The sequence below is a fragment of the Carcharodon carcharias genome, chromosome 1 (genome assembly GCF_017639515.1).
Source record: "Carcharodon carcharias isolate sCarCar2 chromosome 1, sCarCar2.pri, whole genome shotgun sequence".
Classification (NCBI taxonomy): Eukaryota; Metazoa; Chordata; class Chondrichthyes; order Lamniformes; family Lamnidae; genus Carcharodon; species Carcharodon carcharias.
In genome coordinates this window covers 263860651-263878732 of record NC_054467.1, presented here as the reverse complement: position 1 = coordinate 263878732, position 18082 = coordinate 263860651, and the positions used below count along the sequence as shown (strand labels likewise).

Here is an 18082-nt window from a genome sequence, read left to right as displayed (position 1 = left end):
TGCAAGAGTCATAGAAAGGCTGACCTCACTCAGCCTCCACATCCCCCATAACAAAGTGAATGGTTTTCATAAAAGGTTCAGCACAACAGAATTGAAGAGGTAATGTCCACAGAGAGTTGACACTCGGCTCCTCTTCACCATCATTAACCATCTCTTCAAACCCCTTTGTTTATGGGCTTCTTTGTCTCCAAGACTGGGGCCATCAATATGGCTGTCCCTGCTGATAGGTCTCCTTCTCTATCCTTGCTCCCAACTTTGAGCAGTTCCTCATTCACTCCAGCCATGACCCACCAACACTTGTAATTTCTTCTCCCATGTCCTCACACAGCTCATCTCTTCCACAAAATCGACATCCTATTTCCTAGACCTCCTCCAACCTACACTTGCCCATTCATCTGCTGCTGCTCAAAGTTACCTTAGACAAAAAACTCAAGAACTAGCTGTATCCACAAATGATAATGAACCCTGGAGTGAGGAGCTTGTGGTTGGTTTTGAGCGGTATTTTAAAAGTGGGGAGAAAAGCAGCGGGGGAAAGAATTTAGTGAAGAAATTCCAAAGAGTGAGGGCAAGCTGCCTGATGGTATGGTCAGCATTTGTATAATGAAGGAAGGAGGGTGCTGGAGTCATAGATGGAAAGGTTTTGGGACAAGGAATTGAAGGGAATGTTTTGTTGCGATATGGGATACAGGCTGGGCAAATGTTATTTTCATTCGTTTGTTGTGAAATGGGGAAGTTATGCACTTCTTAAGCAAATAACTTAGAAGACAAATGGAATTTTGGCCTGTGTTGCTAGGGGATTGGAGTTTAAAAATAGGGAGGTCTTGTTACTACCGTACAGTGTGTTGGGGAGGCTGCAGCTGGAGTACTGTATTCCCGTATTTAAGAAAGGATATACTGGCATTGGAGGCAGTTCAAAAGAGATTCTCTAGGCCAATTCCTGGGATGAAGAGGTTGACTTATCAACAACGGCTAAACAGATTATCCCTTTATTCATTAGATTTTAAGAAAAAGAAGGGTGATCTTCTTGAAACGTACAGGATTCCGATGGGGCTTGTCAGGATCGATGTTGAGATGTTTCCACTAATGGGGGAATAAGTTACAGAATAAGGGGACACTCATTTAACACTGAGATGCAAAGGAATTTCTTCTCTCCGAGGGTAGTGGATGTCCGGAATTCTCTACCTCGGAGATATGTGGAGGCTAGTTCACTGAAAGTGTGTAAAGAGGAGGTAAATAGATTTTTGAAATATCGGGGAGTTGAGGGCAATGAGCTAGCACGAAAGAGGAGTTGAGGCTTGGGGCAGATCAGCCATGATCTTATTGAATGTTGGGGCAGGTTTGAGGGGCCGAATGGCCTACTCCTGTTCCTATTTCATATGTTCGTTAGGGAAAGAAATCTGCTGAACTGACCTACATGTGACTCCAGACCCACAACACTGTGGTTGAATCTTAATTGCCCTCTGAACAAGGGCAGTTAGGATGGGCAATAAATGCTGGCCTGGCCCGAAACGTCCACAACCCACCAACAAATTTTAAACAATTAACTCATTGTAAGAAGATGGTTTTTGAATCAGTTAAAATCTTGCCTACAGAATTCAGAGAATTATTACAGAACAGAAGGAGGTCATTTGGCCTGTGGAGTTTGTGCTGGCTCTCCGAAGGAGCAACTTACCTGGCGTCATTCCCCCACCTTCTCTCTGTAACCTACACATCCTTCCTTTTCAGATAGGAATCCAATTCTCTCGAGTGCCTGGATTGATCCTGCCTCCACCACACACACAGGCAGTGCATTCCAGATCTTAACCTCTTTATAAATTCTTTCACAGGAGGTGGGTGTCAGAAAGATGCCTCTAAATCCATGTGGACTTCTTTGCTAACAATCTCTTGCGTGGAGCTCTATCGGATACTTTTCCTGAAGTCCTTTCGGAAAATATCACCAATGTTAGTGACCCTCTCAAAAAATGTCACCAAAGTACTCAGCCATGACCAGCCCTTCACAAATGGATATTGACTCTCATTTCAGCTCATTCATGTCCAAATGCTCAATCATCTGTCTCTGCCGATAGATTCTAGTAATGTTCCCAAAAGGCTATCGCCCTGATTTTAACTCAGGGCAGTAGTGTGGGCAAGTGTGGGGACTTTTGTTCAAAGGCAGTGTTCAAGAAGGAGTAAAGTCACAGCGCTGACTTACCAGCTGCACGGAGGTTCAAAGAGTCAGCACCATCAGTCTGGTTGAAGGCAGAATGTGTCCGTGGAGCAGGGTTGGGTCTCCAGTTCCCTGGTTGGAAACACAACTTGGTATTAACACAAGATCAACTTTTTTCTGCCTCCCACAACCAGACAGCACTGAATGTTATGAGAGGCCATTGTACAGGTGAGCTTTGTCTAACAGAAAGTGCTCTGCTATAAAAGCACCAACACTGGCATATATAAAAATTGCATGAAGCTTTAAGCACAGAGCTTGGTGAGAATTGATCAGCATGCTACACAGCGACAACAGGAATTTGGCCAGAGTGGGAATTTGATGCAGAGAGGGTGAAGGTGCTAAGTCATTTAAACCAAGTGACAAATATAAATCAGCAAATGTATGAATAATCACAGCAATTTATTAGTTTCAGGGGATAAAATTAATGAAACAGAGGATACTGTTAAAAGGATCCAAATTGCTTTACATTAAAATATTCTGTTACACATAAATAGTACATGAATAATAAATAAGAGTAAACTAAAAATTTTTATAATGCAAGTGGATCGTCGCTTAAACAAAATTTTGGAGAGCTGAGATCAGCGGTCTGCAATTCCTGTCCCTTGTGGGAAATCCAGGATGTAGAAACTCTCGACTCCAGGCACAGTCCATGTGCCCTCAATAACCACACCTGCAGCAAATGCCTCCATTGCCTGAGCTTGAGATTCTGAGCTTGAGGGGTGGCTGATGTCATTGCAGGGGCATTAGAAGGGTATCAAAACAGTAGGATTAACATTTTAGCAGTGGGAAGGACTTCAAATTCCTGGGACCATTGGGACCAGCTCTGTGGTGGGACAGATCTGTCTGAGATTGACCAGTTGCACCTTAATTGGTCTGGGACCAATGACCTCATGGGAAGATTAACAAATGCTGTGGGGGAAGAGTTTGGCTGGAGGTTGGGCACCAAGATAAAATATTAGAGAGCAGAAACTAGGTACATTGAGGACTGGGGCAAATAGCTCAGAGAGGGGCAAATATGAAGCAATCTAAAACATCTTTGAAGTAATTATGTGTAAATGCACTTCACGTGATCAATAACGTTGGAGAGCTACAGGCCCAAGTCACTACATGCACTATGAGCAGGGGTCACACTCGCCCATGGTGTTCAGGGAGTAATTCTTTGACCTGAACCTGTAGGATCGGAATCGCCTCCAACTGGGAAGTTTATGAAATAAAAAAAGTCCAGACCCACGGACATGTGATGACCTCATGTTTTAGAATTATAAAAGACAAAATCGCGGCTGCAGCCAGCAGCATAGGACTGGGCGGCAAAGGGTTAATTCAGACAGTCTGTGAAAAAACAGGGGCACGTCAAAAGGGTTTGGACATTGACTGACTGCTATCAGAGTGTTTGTGGCACTAGGGAAATGCTATTATCTGCTATTGACGAGGACAATTAAGAGTCTGATCATCCACCCTGATGGCTCAAGGGACATGTTATCAATACAATACACTCAGGGAAGGGTAATGCCCCTAAGGGCTGCACCACAAATGATAGTTGCAATGCCAGATCCCAGTACAATGACTGGTTCCTATCAGAGAGAGGAGGAGGGTCATTCAAACCTTCATCAGCCCAGGTGCTAATACTCTTTTGCCTCAAACAGCAGGAGAATTGTTCATTCAGTGACAACTGAGAATATTTATCTGGGATATATCTCCCATGGAAAAACCCTGTAATGTTTCAGCCAGCATGATTTGATCACATCTGACGAAACTATGCGTGGAATAAACTTAGAGCACTAACGGTGGGACATTTGAACAGCAGGAACAACAGGAGAGAGCGAGAGGAGGACCCTGGGACAGGCAGTCAGCAGCACCTAGAGGAGAGTGTGAGAGGAGCACCCTGGGATAGGAAGTCTGCAGCACCTAGAGGAGAGTGTGAGAGGAGGGCCCTGGGACAGGCAGTCAGCAGCACCTAGAGGAGAGTGTGAGAGGAGCACCCTGGGTCAGGCAGTCAGCAGCACCTAGAGGAGAGTGTGAGAGGAGGCTCTGGGACAGTCAGCAGCACCTAGAGGAGAGTGTGAGAGGAGGACCCTGGGTCAGGCAGTCAGCAGTGTCTAGACGAGAGTGTGAGCGGAGGACCCTGGGGCAGGCAGTCAGCAGCACCTAGAGGAGAGTGTGAGAGGAGGACCCTGGGACAGGCAGTCAGCAGCACCTAGAGGAGCGTGTGAGAGGAGGACCCTGGGACAGGCAGCAGCACCTAGAGGAGAGTGCGAGAGGAGGGCCCTGGGACAGTCAGCAGCACCTAGAGGAGAGTGTGAGAGGAGGACCCTGGGACAGGCAGTCAGCAGCACCTAGAGGAGAGTGTGAGAGGAGGAGCCTGGGTCAGGCAGTCAGCAGCATCTAGAGGAGAGAGCGAGAGGAGGACCCTGGGACAGACAGTCAGCAGCACCTAGAGGACAGTGTGAGAGGAGGACCCTGGGACAGGCAGTCAGCAGCACCTAGAGGAGAGTGTGAGAGGAGGACCCTGGGACAGGCAGTCAGCAGCACCTAGAGGAGAGTGTGAGAGGAGGACCCTGGGACAGGCAGTCAGCAGCACCTAGAGGAGAGTGTGAGAGGAGGACCCTGGGACAGGCAGTCAGCAGCACCTAGAGGAGAGTGTGAGAGGAGGACCCTGGGGCAGGCAGTCAGCAGCACCTAGAGGAGAGTGTGAGAGGAGGACCCTGGGATAGGCAGTCAGCAGCACCTAGAGGAGAGTGTGAGAGGAGGACTCTGGGACAGGCAGTCAGCAGCATCTAGAGGAGAGTGCGAGAGGAGGACCCTGGGACAGGCAGTCAGCAGCACCTAGAGGAGAGTGTGAGAGGAGGACTCTGGGACAGACAGTCAGCAGCATCTAGAGGAGAGTGTGAGAGGAGGATCCTGGGACAGTCAGCAGCACCTAGAGGAGAGTGTGAGAGGAGGACCCTGGGACAGTCAGCAGCACCTAGAGGAGAGTGTGAGAGGAGGACCCTGGGACAGGCAGCAGCACCTAGAGGAGAGTGTGAGAGGAGGATCCTGGGACAGACAGTCAGCAGCACCTAGAGGAGAGAGTGAGAGGAGGACCCTGGGACAGGCAATCAGCAGCATCTAGAGGAGAGTGTGAGAGGAGGCCCTGGGACAGGCAGTCAGCAGCACCTAGAGGAGAGTGTGAGAGGAGCACCCTGGGATAGGAAGTCTGCAGCACCTAGAGGAGAGTGTGAGAGGAGGACCCTGGGTCAGGCAGTCAGCAGCACCTAGAGGAGAGAGTGAGAGGAGGACTCTGGGACAGGCAATCAGCAGCATCTAGAGGAGAGTGTGAGAGGAGGACCCTGGGACAGTCAGCAGCATCTAGAGGAGAGTGTGAGAGGAGGACCCTGGGACAGTCAGCAGCACCTAGAGGAGAGTGTGAGAGGAGGACCCTGGGACAGTCAGCAGCACCTAGAGGAGAGTGTGAGAGGAGGACCCTGGGACAGACAGTCAGCACCTAGAGGAGAGTGTGAGAGGAGGACCCTGGGACAGGCAGTCAGCAGCACCTAGAGGAGAGTGTGAGAGGAGGACCCTGGGACAGTCAGCAGCACCTAGAGGAGAGTGTGAGAGGAGGACCCTGGGACAGTCAGCAGCACCTAGAGGAGAGAGTGAGAGGAGGACCCTGGGACAGACAGTCAGCAGCACCTAGAGGAGAGTGTGAGAGGAGGACCCTGGGACAGGCAGTCAGCAGCACCTAGAGGAGAGAGTGAGAGGAGGACCCTGGGACAGTCAGCAGCACCTAGAGGAGAGTGTGAGAGGAGGACCCTGGGACAGTCAGCAGCACCTAGAGGAGAGTGTGAGAGGAGGACCCTGGGACAGGGAGTCAGCAGCACCTAGAGGAGAGTGTGAGAGGAGGGCCCTGGGACAGACAGCAGCACCTAGAGGAGAGTGTGAGAGGAGGACCCTGGGTCAGGCAGTCAGCAGCACCTAGAGGAGAGAGTGAGAGGAGGACCCTGGGACAGGCAGTCAGCAACACCTGGAGGAGAGTGTGAGAGGAGGACCCTGGGTCAGGCAGTCAGCAGCACCTAGAGGAGAGAGTGAGAGGAGGACCCTGGGTCAGGCAGTCAGCAGCACCTAGAGGAGAGTGTGAGAGGAGGACCCTGGGACAGACAGTCAGCAGCACCTAGAGGAGAGTGTGAGAGGAGGACCCTGGGTCAGGCAGTCAGCAGCACCTAGAGGAGAGTGTGAGAGGAGGACTCTGGGACAGGCAATCAGCAGCACCTAGAGGAGAGAGTGAGAGGAGGACCCTGAGACAGTCAGCAGCACCTAGAGGAGTGTGTGAGAGGAGGACCCTGGGACAGTCAGCAGCACCTAGAGGAGAGTGTGAGAGGAGGACCCTGGGACAGGCAGTCAGCAGCACCTAGAGGAGAGTGTGAGAGGAGGACCCTGGATCAGGCAGTCAGCAGCACCTAGAGGAGAGTGTGAGAGGAGGACCCTGGGACAGTCAGCAGCACCTAGAGGAGAGTGTGAGAGGAGGACCCTGGGACAGTCAGCAGCACCTAGAGGAGAGTGTGAGAGGAGGACCCTGGGACAGTCAGCAGCACCTAGAGGAGAGTGTGAGAGGAGGACCCTGGGACAGTCAGCAGCACCTAGAGGAGAGTGTGAGAGGAGGACCCTGGGACAGGCAGTCAGCAGCACCTAGAGGAGAGTGTGAGAGGAGGATCCTGGGACAGTCAGTCAGCAGCACCTAGAGGAGAGAGTGAGAGGAGGACCCTGGGACAGTCAGCAGCACCTAGAGGAGAGTGTGAGAGGAGGACCCTGGGACAGACAGTCAGCAGCACCTAGAGGAGAGTGTGAGAGGAGGATCCTGGGACAGTCAGTCAGCAGCACCTAGAGGAGAGTGTGAGAGGAGGACCCTGGGACAGTCAGTCAGCAGCACCTAGAGGAGAGTGTGAGAGGAGGACCCTGGGATAGGCAGTAGGCAGCACCTAGAGGAGAGTGTGAGAGGAGGACCCTGGGATAGGCAGTAGGCAGCACCTAGAGGAGAGTGTGAGAGGAGGACCCTGGGTCAGGCAGTCAGCAGCACCTAGAGGAGAGTGTGAGAGGAGGACCCTGGGACAGTCAGCAGCACCTAGAGGAGAGTGTGAGAGGAGGACCCTGGGTCAGGCAGTCAGCAGCACCTAGAGGAGAGTGTGAGAGGAGGACCCTGGGTCAGGCAGTCAGCAGCACCTAGAGGAGAGTGTGAGAGGAGGACCCTGGGTCAGGCAGTCAGCAGCACCTAGTGGAGAGTGTGAGAGGAGGACCCTGGGACAGGCAGTCAGCAGCAGCTAGAGGAGAGTGTGAGAGGAGGACTCTGGGACAGACAGTCAGCAGCATCTAGAGGAGAGTGTGAGAGGAGGACCCTGGGACAGTCAGCAGCACCTAGAGGAGAGTGTGAGAGGAGGACCCTGGGACAGTCAGCAGCACCTAGAGGAGAGTGTGAGAGGAGGACCCTGGGTCAGGCAGTCAGCAGCACCTAGAGGAGAGTGTGAGAGGAGGACCCTGGGACAGTCAGCAGCACCTAGAGGAGAGTGTGAGAGGAGGACCCTGGGTCAGGCAGTCAGCAGCACCTAGAGGAGAGTGTGAGAGGAGGACCCTGGGACAGGCAGTCAGCAGCAGCTAGAGAAGAGAGCAAGAGGAGTGTCCTCTGCAGTCACCGTCGCTGAGTGTAAAAAAAAGGAGTGGCATCACAGGAAAACCATAAGTTCATTGGTTGGTAAGTAACTGTTTGTTTGAACTACCTATTCTAAGTTGATTTCAGATTAAGGGTGACTACTGGGGCCCAGGATCGGAGACCTAACACTTCAGCTTCAACCCAGCAGAGAGAGCGAGTTCCAATTGAATCTCTATTCTAATTTGCTTTCAGATTAAAGGTAAATAGGAGAAATATTTTATAGATTGATAAGCTAAAGACCAGTAGGAAATTTAAAAACAAATTGAAAAACTCAATTAAATAAAATAGAGATGCAGAGCCAGGCAATGTAGCTGCATCATGTTGGAGCTGGTGGACCCCATTGTGGTTCCTGCTGACCACATCTGCAGCAAGTGTTGGTTGCTCAAGGAACTCCAGCTCAGAATTGATGAGCTGGAGTCTGAGCTTTGGACACTACGCCACATCAGGGAGGGGGAGAGTTACCTGGACACTGTGTTTCAAGAGACAATCACACCCTTTAGATTAACTACCTTAAATTCAGCCAGTAGTCAGGGACTGGAGGGCGTGACCATGAGTGAAGCAGGTAAAGGGATCCAGGGAGTAGCACTGCGGGTGCCTCAACCCTTGCCCTTATCCAACAGGTTTGAGATTCTTGCTCCCTGTGTGGATGAGAGCGGGGACTGTAGGGAGGATGAACAAACTGACCAAAGCTCCGTGGTATAGGGAGCCATTCAAGTCGGGGGAGAAAAGAGAAATGTATTTGTAATTGGAGATGGTATAGTTAGGGGAATAGATACTGTTCTCTGTACCCAGGATCGAGAGTCCCAGAGGCTGTGTTGCCTACCTGGTGCCAGGGTTAAGGAGATCTCATCTGGGCTGCAGAGGAACTGGAGTTAGAGGGGAAAGATCTAGTTGTCATGGTCCACGTAGGTACCAACAATATAGGTAGAAGGAGGAAAGAGGTTCCGCTGAGGGAATATGAGCAACTAGGAGCTAAATTAAAAAGCAGAACCAAAAAGGTAATAATCTCCCGATTACTACTTGAGCCACGAGCTAATTGGCACAGGGTCAATAAGGTTAAAGAGGTAAATGCGTGGCTCAAAGATTGGTGTGGGAGAAATGGGTTCGAGTTCATGGGACATTGGCACCAGTACAGGGGAAAGAGGGAACTATTCCGTTCGGACAGGCCCCATTTGAATCACGCTGGGACCAGTGTCCTGGCGAATCACAAACTAAATCGTGGGGGGGAGGGTTCAGTTGCATGGAAATACAAAAAATCCAAGTTTAAGGAGAGGGTAAGAGTGCAGGTTAGTGACGAGGCTGATTGCTATCAAAAAGTGAAAGGAAGCGACAGAGTGTGTGAACACCATATTGCACCAAAGAATCATATAAGAGTAGGGAAAATTGACAATAGGGCAAACTTAAAGGCTTTGTATCTGAATGCACATACATTCGGAATAAAACTAATGAGTTAACAGCGCAATTAGAGATAAATAGGTATGATTTGGTGGTGATTACTGAGACGTGGTTACAGGGAGAACAGGTTTGGGAGTTGAATATCCAAGGGTACTCAGTGTTTCAGAAGGATAGGCAGGAAAGAAAAGGAGGTGGTGTAGCTTTGTTAGTAAAGGAAGAGATCAGTGCTACAGTGAGGAATGATATAGGCACTGGAGAGCAAAACATAGGATCAGTCTGGGTAGAAATAAGAAATAGCAAGGGAAAGAAGTCCCTAGTGGGAGTAATCTATAGGTCCCCAAACAGTAGTTTAGCAGTCGGGCACAATTTAAACCAGGAAATACTGGGAGCATGTAAGAAAGGCACGGCAATAATCATGGGTGATCTTAATATGCATATAGACTGGACTAGTCAAATTGGCAGGGGTAGCCTTGAGGGAGAGTTCATAAAGTGTATTAGAGATTGTTCCTTGGAGCAATATGTTGTGGAACCAACCAGGGAGCAGGCTATTGTGGATTTGGTTTTATTTAATGAGTTGGGATTAATTAATGATCTCATAGTAAAGGATCCTCGAGGGAAGAGTGATCATAGCATTAAAGAATTTCAAGTTCAGTTTGAGAGCGAGAAACCTGAGTCCCACACTAGTGTTCTGGAGTTAAACAAAGGTAACTACATAGGTATGAGGGCAGATTTGGTCCTAGTGGACTGGGCAGGAAGACTACAAGGTAGGATAGTTGATGAACAGTGGCAGATGTTTAAGGAGATATTCAATTCCTCCCAAGTAAAATATATTCCAAAGAAGAACAAAGATGGTGTGAGGGGGAAAAAGCATCTATGGCTAAGCAAGGAAGTTAAAGATAACTTAAAGGCAAAAACTAAGGTATATCAAATTGCAAAGGTCAGTGGCAGGCTGGAAGATTGGGAAACTTTTAAAGATCAACAAAGAGTTACTAAAAAAATAATAAAAAGAGCAAAGGTAAATTATGAAAGAAAACTAATGCAAAATGTAAAAACTGATAGCAAAAGCTTCTCCAAGTATATAAAAGGAAAGAGAGTAACTAAAGTGAATGTTAGTCCCTTGAAGGGCGAGACTAGGGAGTTAATAGTGGGGAATGCAGAAATGGCAGAGACCCTTAATCAATATTTTGCCTCAGTTTTCACAGTGGAGGACACTAGTACCACCCCAGTAGTAACAGGTAATGCAGAGGGTACAGAGAAGGGGGAACTTAGAACAATTACCATCACTAGAGAAAAAGTACTGAGCAAGATATTGGGACCTGATGGCCTACATCCCAGGGTCTTAAAGGAAGTGGCAAAGGAGATAGTGGATGCATTGGCTATAATATTCCAAAATTCCCTGGATTCTGGAAAGACTCCAGTGGATTGGAAAAATGCTAATATAACATCCTAATTCAAAAAGGGAGGAGGCAGAAGGTAGGAAACTATAGACCAGTTAACTTAACATCTGTTGTTGGGAAATTGTTGGAATCCATTATTAAGGAGGTAGTAATGGGGCATTTGGAAAGTCAAAATGCAATCCATTAGAGTCAGCATGGTTTTATGAAGAGTAAATCGTGTTTGACTAATTTGCTAGAGTTCTTTGAAGATGTGACAAGCAAAGTGGATAATGGGGATCCTGTAGATGTAGGACTTCCAGAAGGCCTTTGATAAGGTGCCGCACAAAAGATTAATACACAAGATAAGATCACACGGAGTTAGGGGTAATATATTAGCTTGGATAGAGGATAGGCTAACCAACAGAAAGCAGAGAGTCGAGATAAATGGGTCTTTTTCTGGATGGCAAGCTGTAACTAATGGGGTGCCACAGGGTTCAGCCCTTGGGCCCCAAGTATTTACAATCTACGTTAATGACTTGGATTCAGGGATAGTTAAATTTGCAGATGACACCACAATAGGTGGGAAAGTAATTTCCAATGAAGAAATAAGAAATTTACAAATTGATATGGTTAGGTGAATGGTCCAAAATTTGGCAGATGGAGTTTAACATGGATAAGTGTGAGGTTATCCATTTTGGCCGGAAGAATAAAAAGGCGACTTATTGTTTAAATGGAGAGAAATTTCAGAATGCTTCAGTGCAGAGGGATCTGGGTGTCTTGGTGCATGAATCACTGAAAGCTAATATGCAGATACAACAGGTAATCAGGAAGGCAAATGGAATTTTGGCATTTATTGCTAAAGGAATAGAGTATAAAAATAGGGAAGTGTTGCAACTGTACAAGGCATTGGTGAGATCACACCTGGAGTACTGTGCACAGTTTTGGTCCCCTTACTTGAGGAAGGATGTATTTGCATTGGAGACGGTTCAGAGGAGATTCACTAGATTGATTCCAGAGATGCAGGGCTTGTCTTATGAGGAGAGATTGAGCAGTTTAGGTCTAAACTTGCTAGAGTTTAGAAAGATGAGAGAAGATCTAATTGATGTTAAAGGGGATAGACAAAGTATACGTAGAGCAGATGTTTCCCCTTGTGGGGCATTATAAAATGAGAGGCCATAGTTTTAGGCTAAGGGGAGGTAGATTTAAATCAGAGATGAGGAGGAATTACTTTTCTGAAAGGGTCGTGAATCTGTGGAATCCACTACCTCAGAGTGCAGTGGATGCTGGGACGCTGAATAAATTTAAGGAGGAGATAGGCAGGTTTTTAATTAGTAACGGGTTGAAAGGTTATGGGGAGAGGGGCGGGAAATTGGAGTTGAGGCCAAAATGAGATCAGCCATGATCATAATGAATGGTGGGGCAGGCTCGAGGGACTGAATTGCCGACTCCTGCTCCTAGTTCTTATGATAGGCCTGAACTAAATTATTTTAAAAATGCAAGCATATCAGAGTTTCTTTGCTGCAACTGGGAGAAGGGTGAGGGCCGGTCACCTTGGCTTAGGACCTACAATCAACACCAGACAGACCAGTTGTGTTGGGAATTGTAAATGGTTTCAGCCAAATTGTAGTGATATTGGTCTGAGGATTCTGTAAGGGTTTGGGGTAAAAGCGTGGTGTTTTTGCCGGTGATTTGTAAGGCCAGAATTGTCTGCTTGTTGGGCAGACACATGCCTGACCCAAACGCACATAATATGATGTGTGATGACGCCGACAATTAACAGGCCTTTTTAGGCAATCAACAACCTAACTGAATTAAATTTTTCACTGCCCATCCAGCCTCTTACATTTGGCAGGCAGGTGAAAAAGCCAAGTGGCCTTTGCATTTTTTTTGCGAAACCTCATCCACGGGCGGCATGAGGTTTCGATCCATCATTTAAGACAAAGTTTTTTAAAATGTTAGAAATTGGTATGAAAAATTAAAAACAAAGTATTTGAAGGTGTTAAAAAGACATGTCACCTCGTGTGTCACAGGGGGACATGTTTTTTAACACCTTAAAATTCCTTGTTTTAATTTTTTTTTTACATCTTCATCTGTTTGAGGCAGCTCTGCTGCAGGGAGCATTTCCTGTGCGTGTGCGCAAAGTTCCCCCTGCTCACCCTCCTCCCCCTGACACATAGGCAGCGCTGCAGCATGTGTTTCACACTGGGGTGGACCTTAGTGGGCAGTCGCGGCCCGATTGCGGGCGGAGGTCGACTTCCCAACCGCTCCCGCCCGCCCACCCACCCGACGAGGACAAAATCCTGGCATCAAGTGGGGTTTTTTTTCATCTATATCGTAGTAACATTGGTCTGAGAAGGTTTCGGAAGTTTTTGGGACCAGATGTGATACTTTGTCTACGCTTTGTAAGTTTTAAACTAAACCGTGGTGACTTTGGGTTCGCTGGGATTTGGGGTGTTAGGTTCAGCCGGCCACAGGAGGTTTTGTACTGAGGACGTGTTGTTTTAATTTTGGGGTTTTTCCTGTTATTTCCATTAATCATAGAAGTATCTGTATTAGGGGTATTAGTGGGTTCAGTAGGGGGAGGCGATGGTGTAGTGGTATTGTCGCTGGACTAGTTTTCCAGAGACCCAGGATAATGCTCTGGGGATCCAGGTTTGAATCCTGCCATGGCAGATGGTGGAATTTGAATTCACTTAAAATTAAAAGTCTAATGAAACCATTGTTGATTGTTGTAAAAACCCATCTGGTTCACTAATGCCCTTTAGGGAAGGAAATCTGCCATCCTTACTTGGTTTGGCCTCACCTCCATGTGACTCCAGATCCACAGTGTGGTTGACTGAGATGACTGAGCAAGCCAGTTGTACAAACCGTCACAAAGTCACAAACTGGACAGACCACTCGGCATCGACCTAAGCACTGGAAATGACAACGGCAATCTCAGCCCTGTCGACCCTGCAAAGTCCCCCTTACTAATATCTGGAGGATTGTGCCAAAATTGGGAGAACTGTCTCACAGACTTGTCAAGCAACAACCTGACATAGTCATCCTCACAGAATCATACCTTACAGATAATGTCCGAGACACCACCATCACCATCCCTGGGTATCTCCTGTCCCACAGGCAGGACAGACCCAGCAGAAGTAGCGGCACAGTGGTATACAGTCAGGAGGGAGTTGCCCTGGGAGTCCTCAACATCAAATCCGGACCCCATGAAGTCTCATGGCATCAGGTCAAACATGGGCAAGGAAACCTCTTGCTGATTACCATGTACCGCCCTCCCTCAGCTGATGAATCAGGGCTCCTGTTATGTTGAACACCACTTCGAAGAAGCACTGAGGGTGGCAAGGGTGCAGAATGTACTCTGGGCGGGGACTTCAATATCCATCACTAAGAGTGGCTCAGTAGCACCACTACTGACCGAGCTGGCCAAGTCCTAAATTACATAGCTGCTAGACTGGGTCTGCGGCAGGTTGTGAGGGAACCAACAAGAGGGAAAAACATACTTGACCTCATCCTCACCAACCTGCCTGCTGCAGATGCATCTGTCCATGACAGCATCTGTAGGAGTGACCACTGCACAGTCATTGTGAAGACAAAGCCCCACCTTCACCTTGAGGATACACTCCATCGTGTTGTGTGGCACTACCACCATGCTAAATGGGATAGTTTTTGAACAGATCTAGCAACTCAGGACTGGGCATCCATGATGGCTGTGGGCCACCAGCAGCAGCAGAATTGTACTCAAACACAATCTGTAACCTCCTGGCCCAGCGTATCCCCCACTCTACCATTACCATCAACCCTGGTTCAATGAAGAGTGCAGGAGGGCATGCCAGGAGCAGCACCAGGCATACCTAAAAATGAGGTGTCAACCTGGTGAAGCTACAACACAGGACTACTTGCACGTCAAACAGCATAAGCAGCAAGTGATAGAGCTGTGATCCCATAACCAACGGATCAGATCTAAGCTCTGCAATCCTGCCACATCCAGTTGTGAATGGTGGTGGACTGTTAAACTACTTACTGGAGGAGGAGATTCCACAAAAATCCCCATCCTCAATGATGGAGGAGCCCAGCACATCAGTGCAAAAAATAAGGCTGAAGCTTTTGCAACAATTTTCAGCCTGAAGTGCAGAGTGGATAATCCATCTCAGCCTCCTCCGGAGGTCCCCAGCATCACAGGTGCCAGTCTTCAGCCAATTCAATTCACTCCACGTGATATCAAGAAACGGCTGAAGGCACTGGAAACTGCAAAGGCTATGGACCCTGACAATATTCCGGCAATAGTACTGATGACATGTGCCCCAGAACTTGACATGCCCCTAGCCAAGTTTTTCCAGTACAGCTACAACACTGGCATTTCCCGGCAATGTGGAAAATTGCCCAGGTATGTCCTGTACGCAAAAAGCAGGACAAATCCAACCCAGCCAATTACCGCCCCATCAGTCAACTCTTGATCATCAGTTAAGTAATGGAGGGGGTCATCAATAGTACTATCAAGCGGCACTTGCTTAGCAATAACCTGCTCACTGATGCCCAGTTTGGGTTCCACCAGGGCTACTCAGCTCCTGACCTCATTCCAGCTTTGTTTCAAACATGGACAAAAGAGCTGAACCCCGAGATGAGGTGAGAGTGACTGCCCTTGACATTAAGGCAGCATTGGACAGAGCGTGACATTAAGGAGCCCCAGCAAATCTGGAGCCATTGGGAATCGGGGGAAAACTCTCCACTGGTTGGAGTCATACCCAGCACAAAGGAAGGTGGTTGTTGGAGGTCAGTCATCTCAGCTCCAGGACATCGCTGCAGGAGTTCCTCAGGGTAGTGTCCTTGGACCAACCATCTTCAGCTGCTTCATCAATGACCTTCCTTCCATCATAAGGTCAGAAGTGGGGATGTTCGCTGATGATTGCACAATGTTCTGATTCCTCAGATACTGAAGCAGTCCATGTCCAAATGCAGCAAGACCTGGACAATATCCAGGCTTGGGCTGACAAGTGGCAAATAATATTTGCGCCTCACAAGTGTCAGGCAATGTCCATCTCCAACAAGAGAGAATCTAATCATCGCCCCTTGATGTTCAATGGCATTACCATCATTGAATCCCCCACTATCAATGTCCTGGGGGTTACCATTGACCAGAAACTGAGTTGGACTAGCCATATAAATACTGTGGCTACAACAGCAGGTCAGAAGCTAGGAATCCTGCAGAGAGTAACTCACCTCCTGACTCCACAAAGCCTGTCCACCATCTACAAGGCACAAGTCAGGAGTGTGATGGAATACTCCCCAACTGCCTGGATGTGTGCAGCTCCCACCACACTCAAGAAGCTTGACACCGTCCAGGACAAAGCAGCCGCTTGATTGGCATCACATCCACAAACATCCACTCCCTCCACCACCGACGCACAGTAGCAGCAGTGTGTGTACCATCTACAAGATGCACTGCAGGAATTCACCAAGGCTCCTTAGACAGCACCTTCCAAACCCACAACCACTACCATCTAGGGGGACAAGGACAGCAGATAGATGGGAACACCACCAACCGGAAGTCCCCCTCCAAGTCACTCACCATCCTGACTTGGAAATATATCATCGTTCCTTCACTGTCGCTGGGTCAAAATCCTGGAACTCCTTTGCTAAAAGCACTGTGGGTGTACCTACACCACATGGACTGCAGCGGTTCAAGAAGGCAGCTCACCACCGCCTTCTCAAGGTCAACCTGGGATGGGCAATAAATGCTGGGCCCAGCCAGTGAAGCCCACATCCCGTGAGTGAATAAAAAAAACATTCAACTCTTGTTTGATCCAAGCACTGTGTCAGTGTAATTTTGTTCTTTATAAACCCTGAAGTCCACGAACCATTTAAAAGGGGGCAGGAACCCTATCAAAACTCAGCAAGGACAATGTGTGAGCCATTTGCCCATCAGTGAGGGCATCTGCTGCAGCCACAACTGCAATCTCAGAACTGGACAAAGATTGCATTGCCTGTGGCTATGAAGTTAGTTGTGGGTGATTAATTTTTATATGACTGGCTGATTCCATGCCATAGAGGGATCTTTTTGCAACACCTTGTAGTTTGTCATCCACTGCTGAGAAAGCTAACATAATTAACTCCATGCCATTCTCTCTTGCAAGATACAAGCAGAGGAAGTGAGTATGCTGCTCCTCTAGGATCGCAGGCATGCCCAGGGTGTCTAGACTGCATGCACATTGCTCTGTGCATGTCAACTCCGTCTGATACCGGAACCAAAAAGAATTCCACTGCTGATCATCCAGCTAGTTTGTGACCATACACACCAAATCATGCAGATCAATGCCCAGTATCCTGGCAGCAGGAATAATGCCTTCATTCTGCCACAGTCCACTGTACCAGCTGCAATTGAACCACCACAGAAACATCTTCACAGAATATTAACGGCGCAGAAGGAGGCCATTCGCCTCATCACGTCTACACTGGCTCTCCAAATGAGCATTATGAACTAGTGCCATTGCCCATGCTTTTTCCCCGTACCCTTGTACATTGTTTCTATTCTAATAATCATCTAATTCCCTCTTGAATGTCTTGATTGAACCTGCCTCCACCACAATTCCAGGCAGTGCATTCCAGACCCGAACCACTTCTGCGAAAAGTTTTTTCTCACATAACATTTGCTCCTTCTGCAAATCACTTTAAATCTGTGCCTTCTCATTCTTGGTCCTTTTACAAGTGGGACCAGCTTCTCCCTATCTACTCTGTCCAGCCCCCTCATGATTTTGAACATGTCTATAAAATCTTTTTGCCTTCTTTTCTCCAAGCAGAACAATCCCAACCTCTCTAATCTATCCTCATAGCTGAAGCTTCTCATCCCTGAAACCATTCTTGTAAACCTCTTCTGCACTCCCACCAATGTGTTCACATCCTCCCTACAAGGTGGTTCCCAGAACTGTACACAATATTCCAGCTAAGGTCTAATGAGTGTCTTATATAAATTCAGCATAACTTCCTTGCTCTTGTACTCTATGCCCCTATTAATAAATCGCAGGATACTATATGCTTTATTAACTGCTCTCTCCACCTGTTCTGCCACCTTCAATGATCTATGCACAAATACACCCAAGTCTTTCTGCTCCTGCACCCTCTTCAAAATTTCACCCCTTATTTTATATTTTCTGTCCATGTTCTTCCTACCAAAATGCACTACCTCACACTTCTGTGATTGCACACCGCAATGTGCAATTAGAGTTAGCTGCTGACCCCAGGCTGAAAACTCCAGTGTGTATCCCACACACACACACGCACACCCCCACACACAACCCGAAAGTAAAATAATCAGCTCAGACCAGTACTCTCATTTCCCAGTTTTACTGGTGTTCCATTTTAAGGTATACAAGACCAGTTTGGACTAGTATTCTTATTTCCCAGTTTTTACTGGCATTTCCTTCCAGGAAG

The 18082-nt window shown here is 47.9% G+C and overlaps 1 protein-coding gene and 1 long non-coding RNA gene across 4 annotated transcripts in view; one reads left to right on the top strand and one right to left on the bottom strand.

The window, feature by feature from the left end:
• LOC121283440 (apolipoprotein L6-like) overlaps nt 1-18082 on the bottom strand; it is a 59997-nt gene that overhangs the window by 17713 nt on the left and 24202 nt on the right. For all 3 annotated transcript variants that reach the window (XM_041198054.1, XM_041198139.1, XM_041198227.1), the window contains exon 3: nt 2192-2278. In XM_041198054.1, the coding sequence (XP_041053988.1) occupies nt 2192-2278 (87 nt within the window). The remainder of the gene's footprint in view (nt 1-2191; nt 2279-18082) is intronic.
• LOC121283569 overlaps nt 12975-18082 on the top strand; it is a 37546-nt gene continuing 32438 nt past the window's right edge. The window contains exon 1 of the long non-coding RNA XR_005944292.1: nt 12975-13056. This is a non-coding gene — a long non-coding RNA (uncharacterized LOC121283569). The remainder of the gene's footprint in view (nt 13057-18082) is intronic.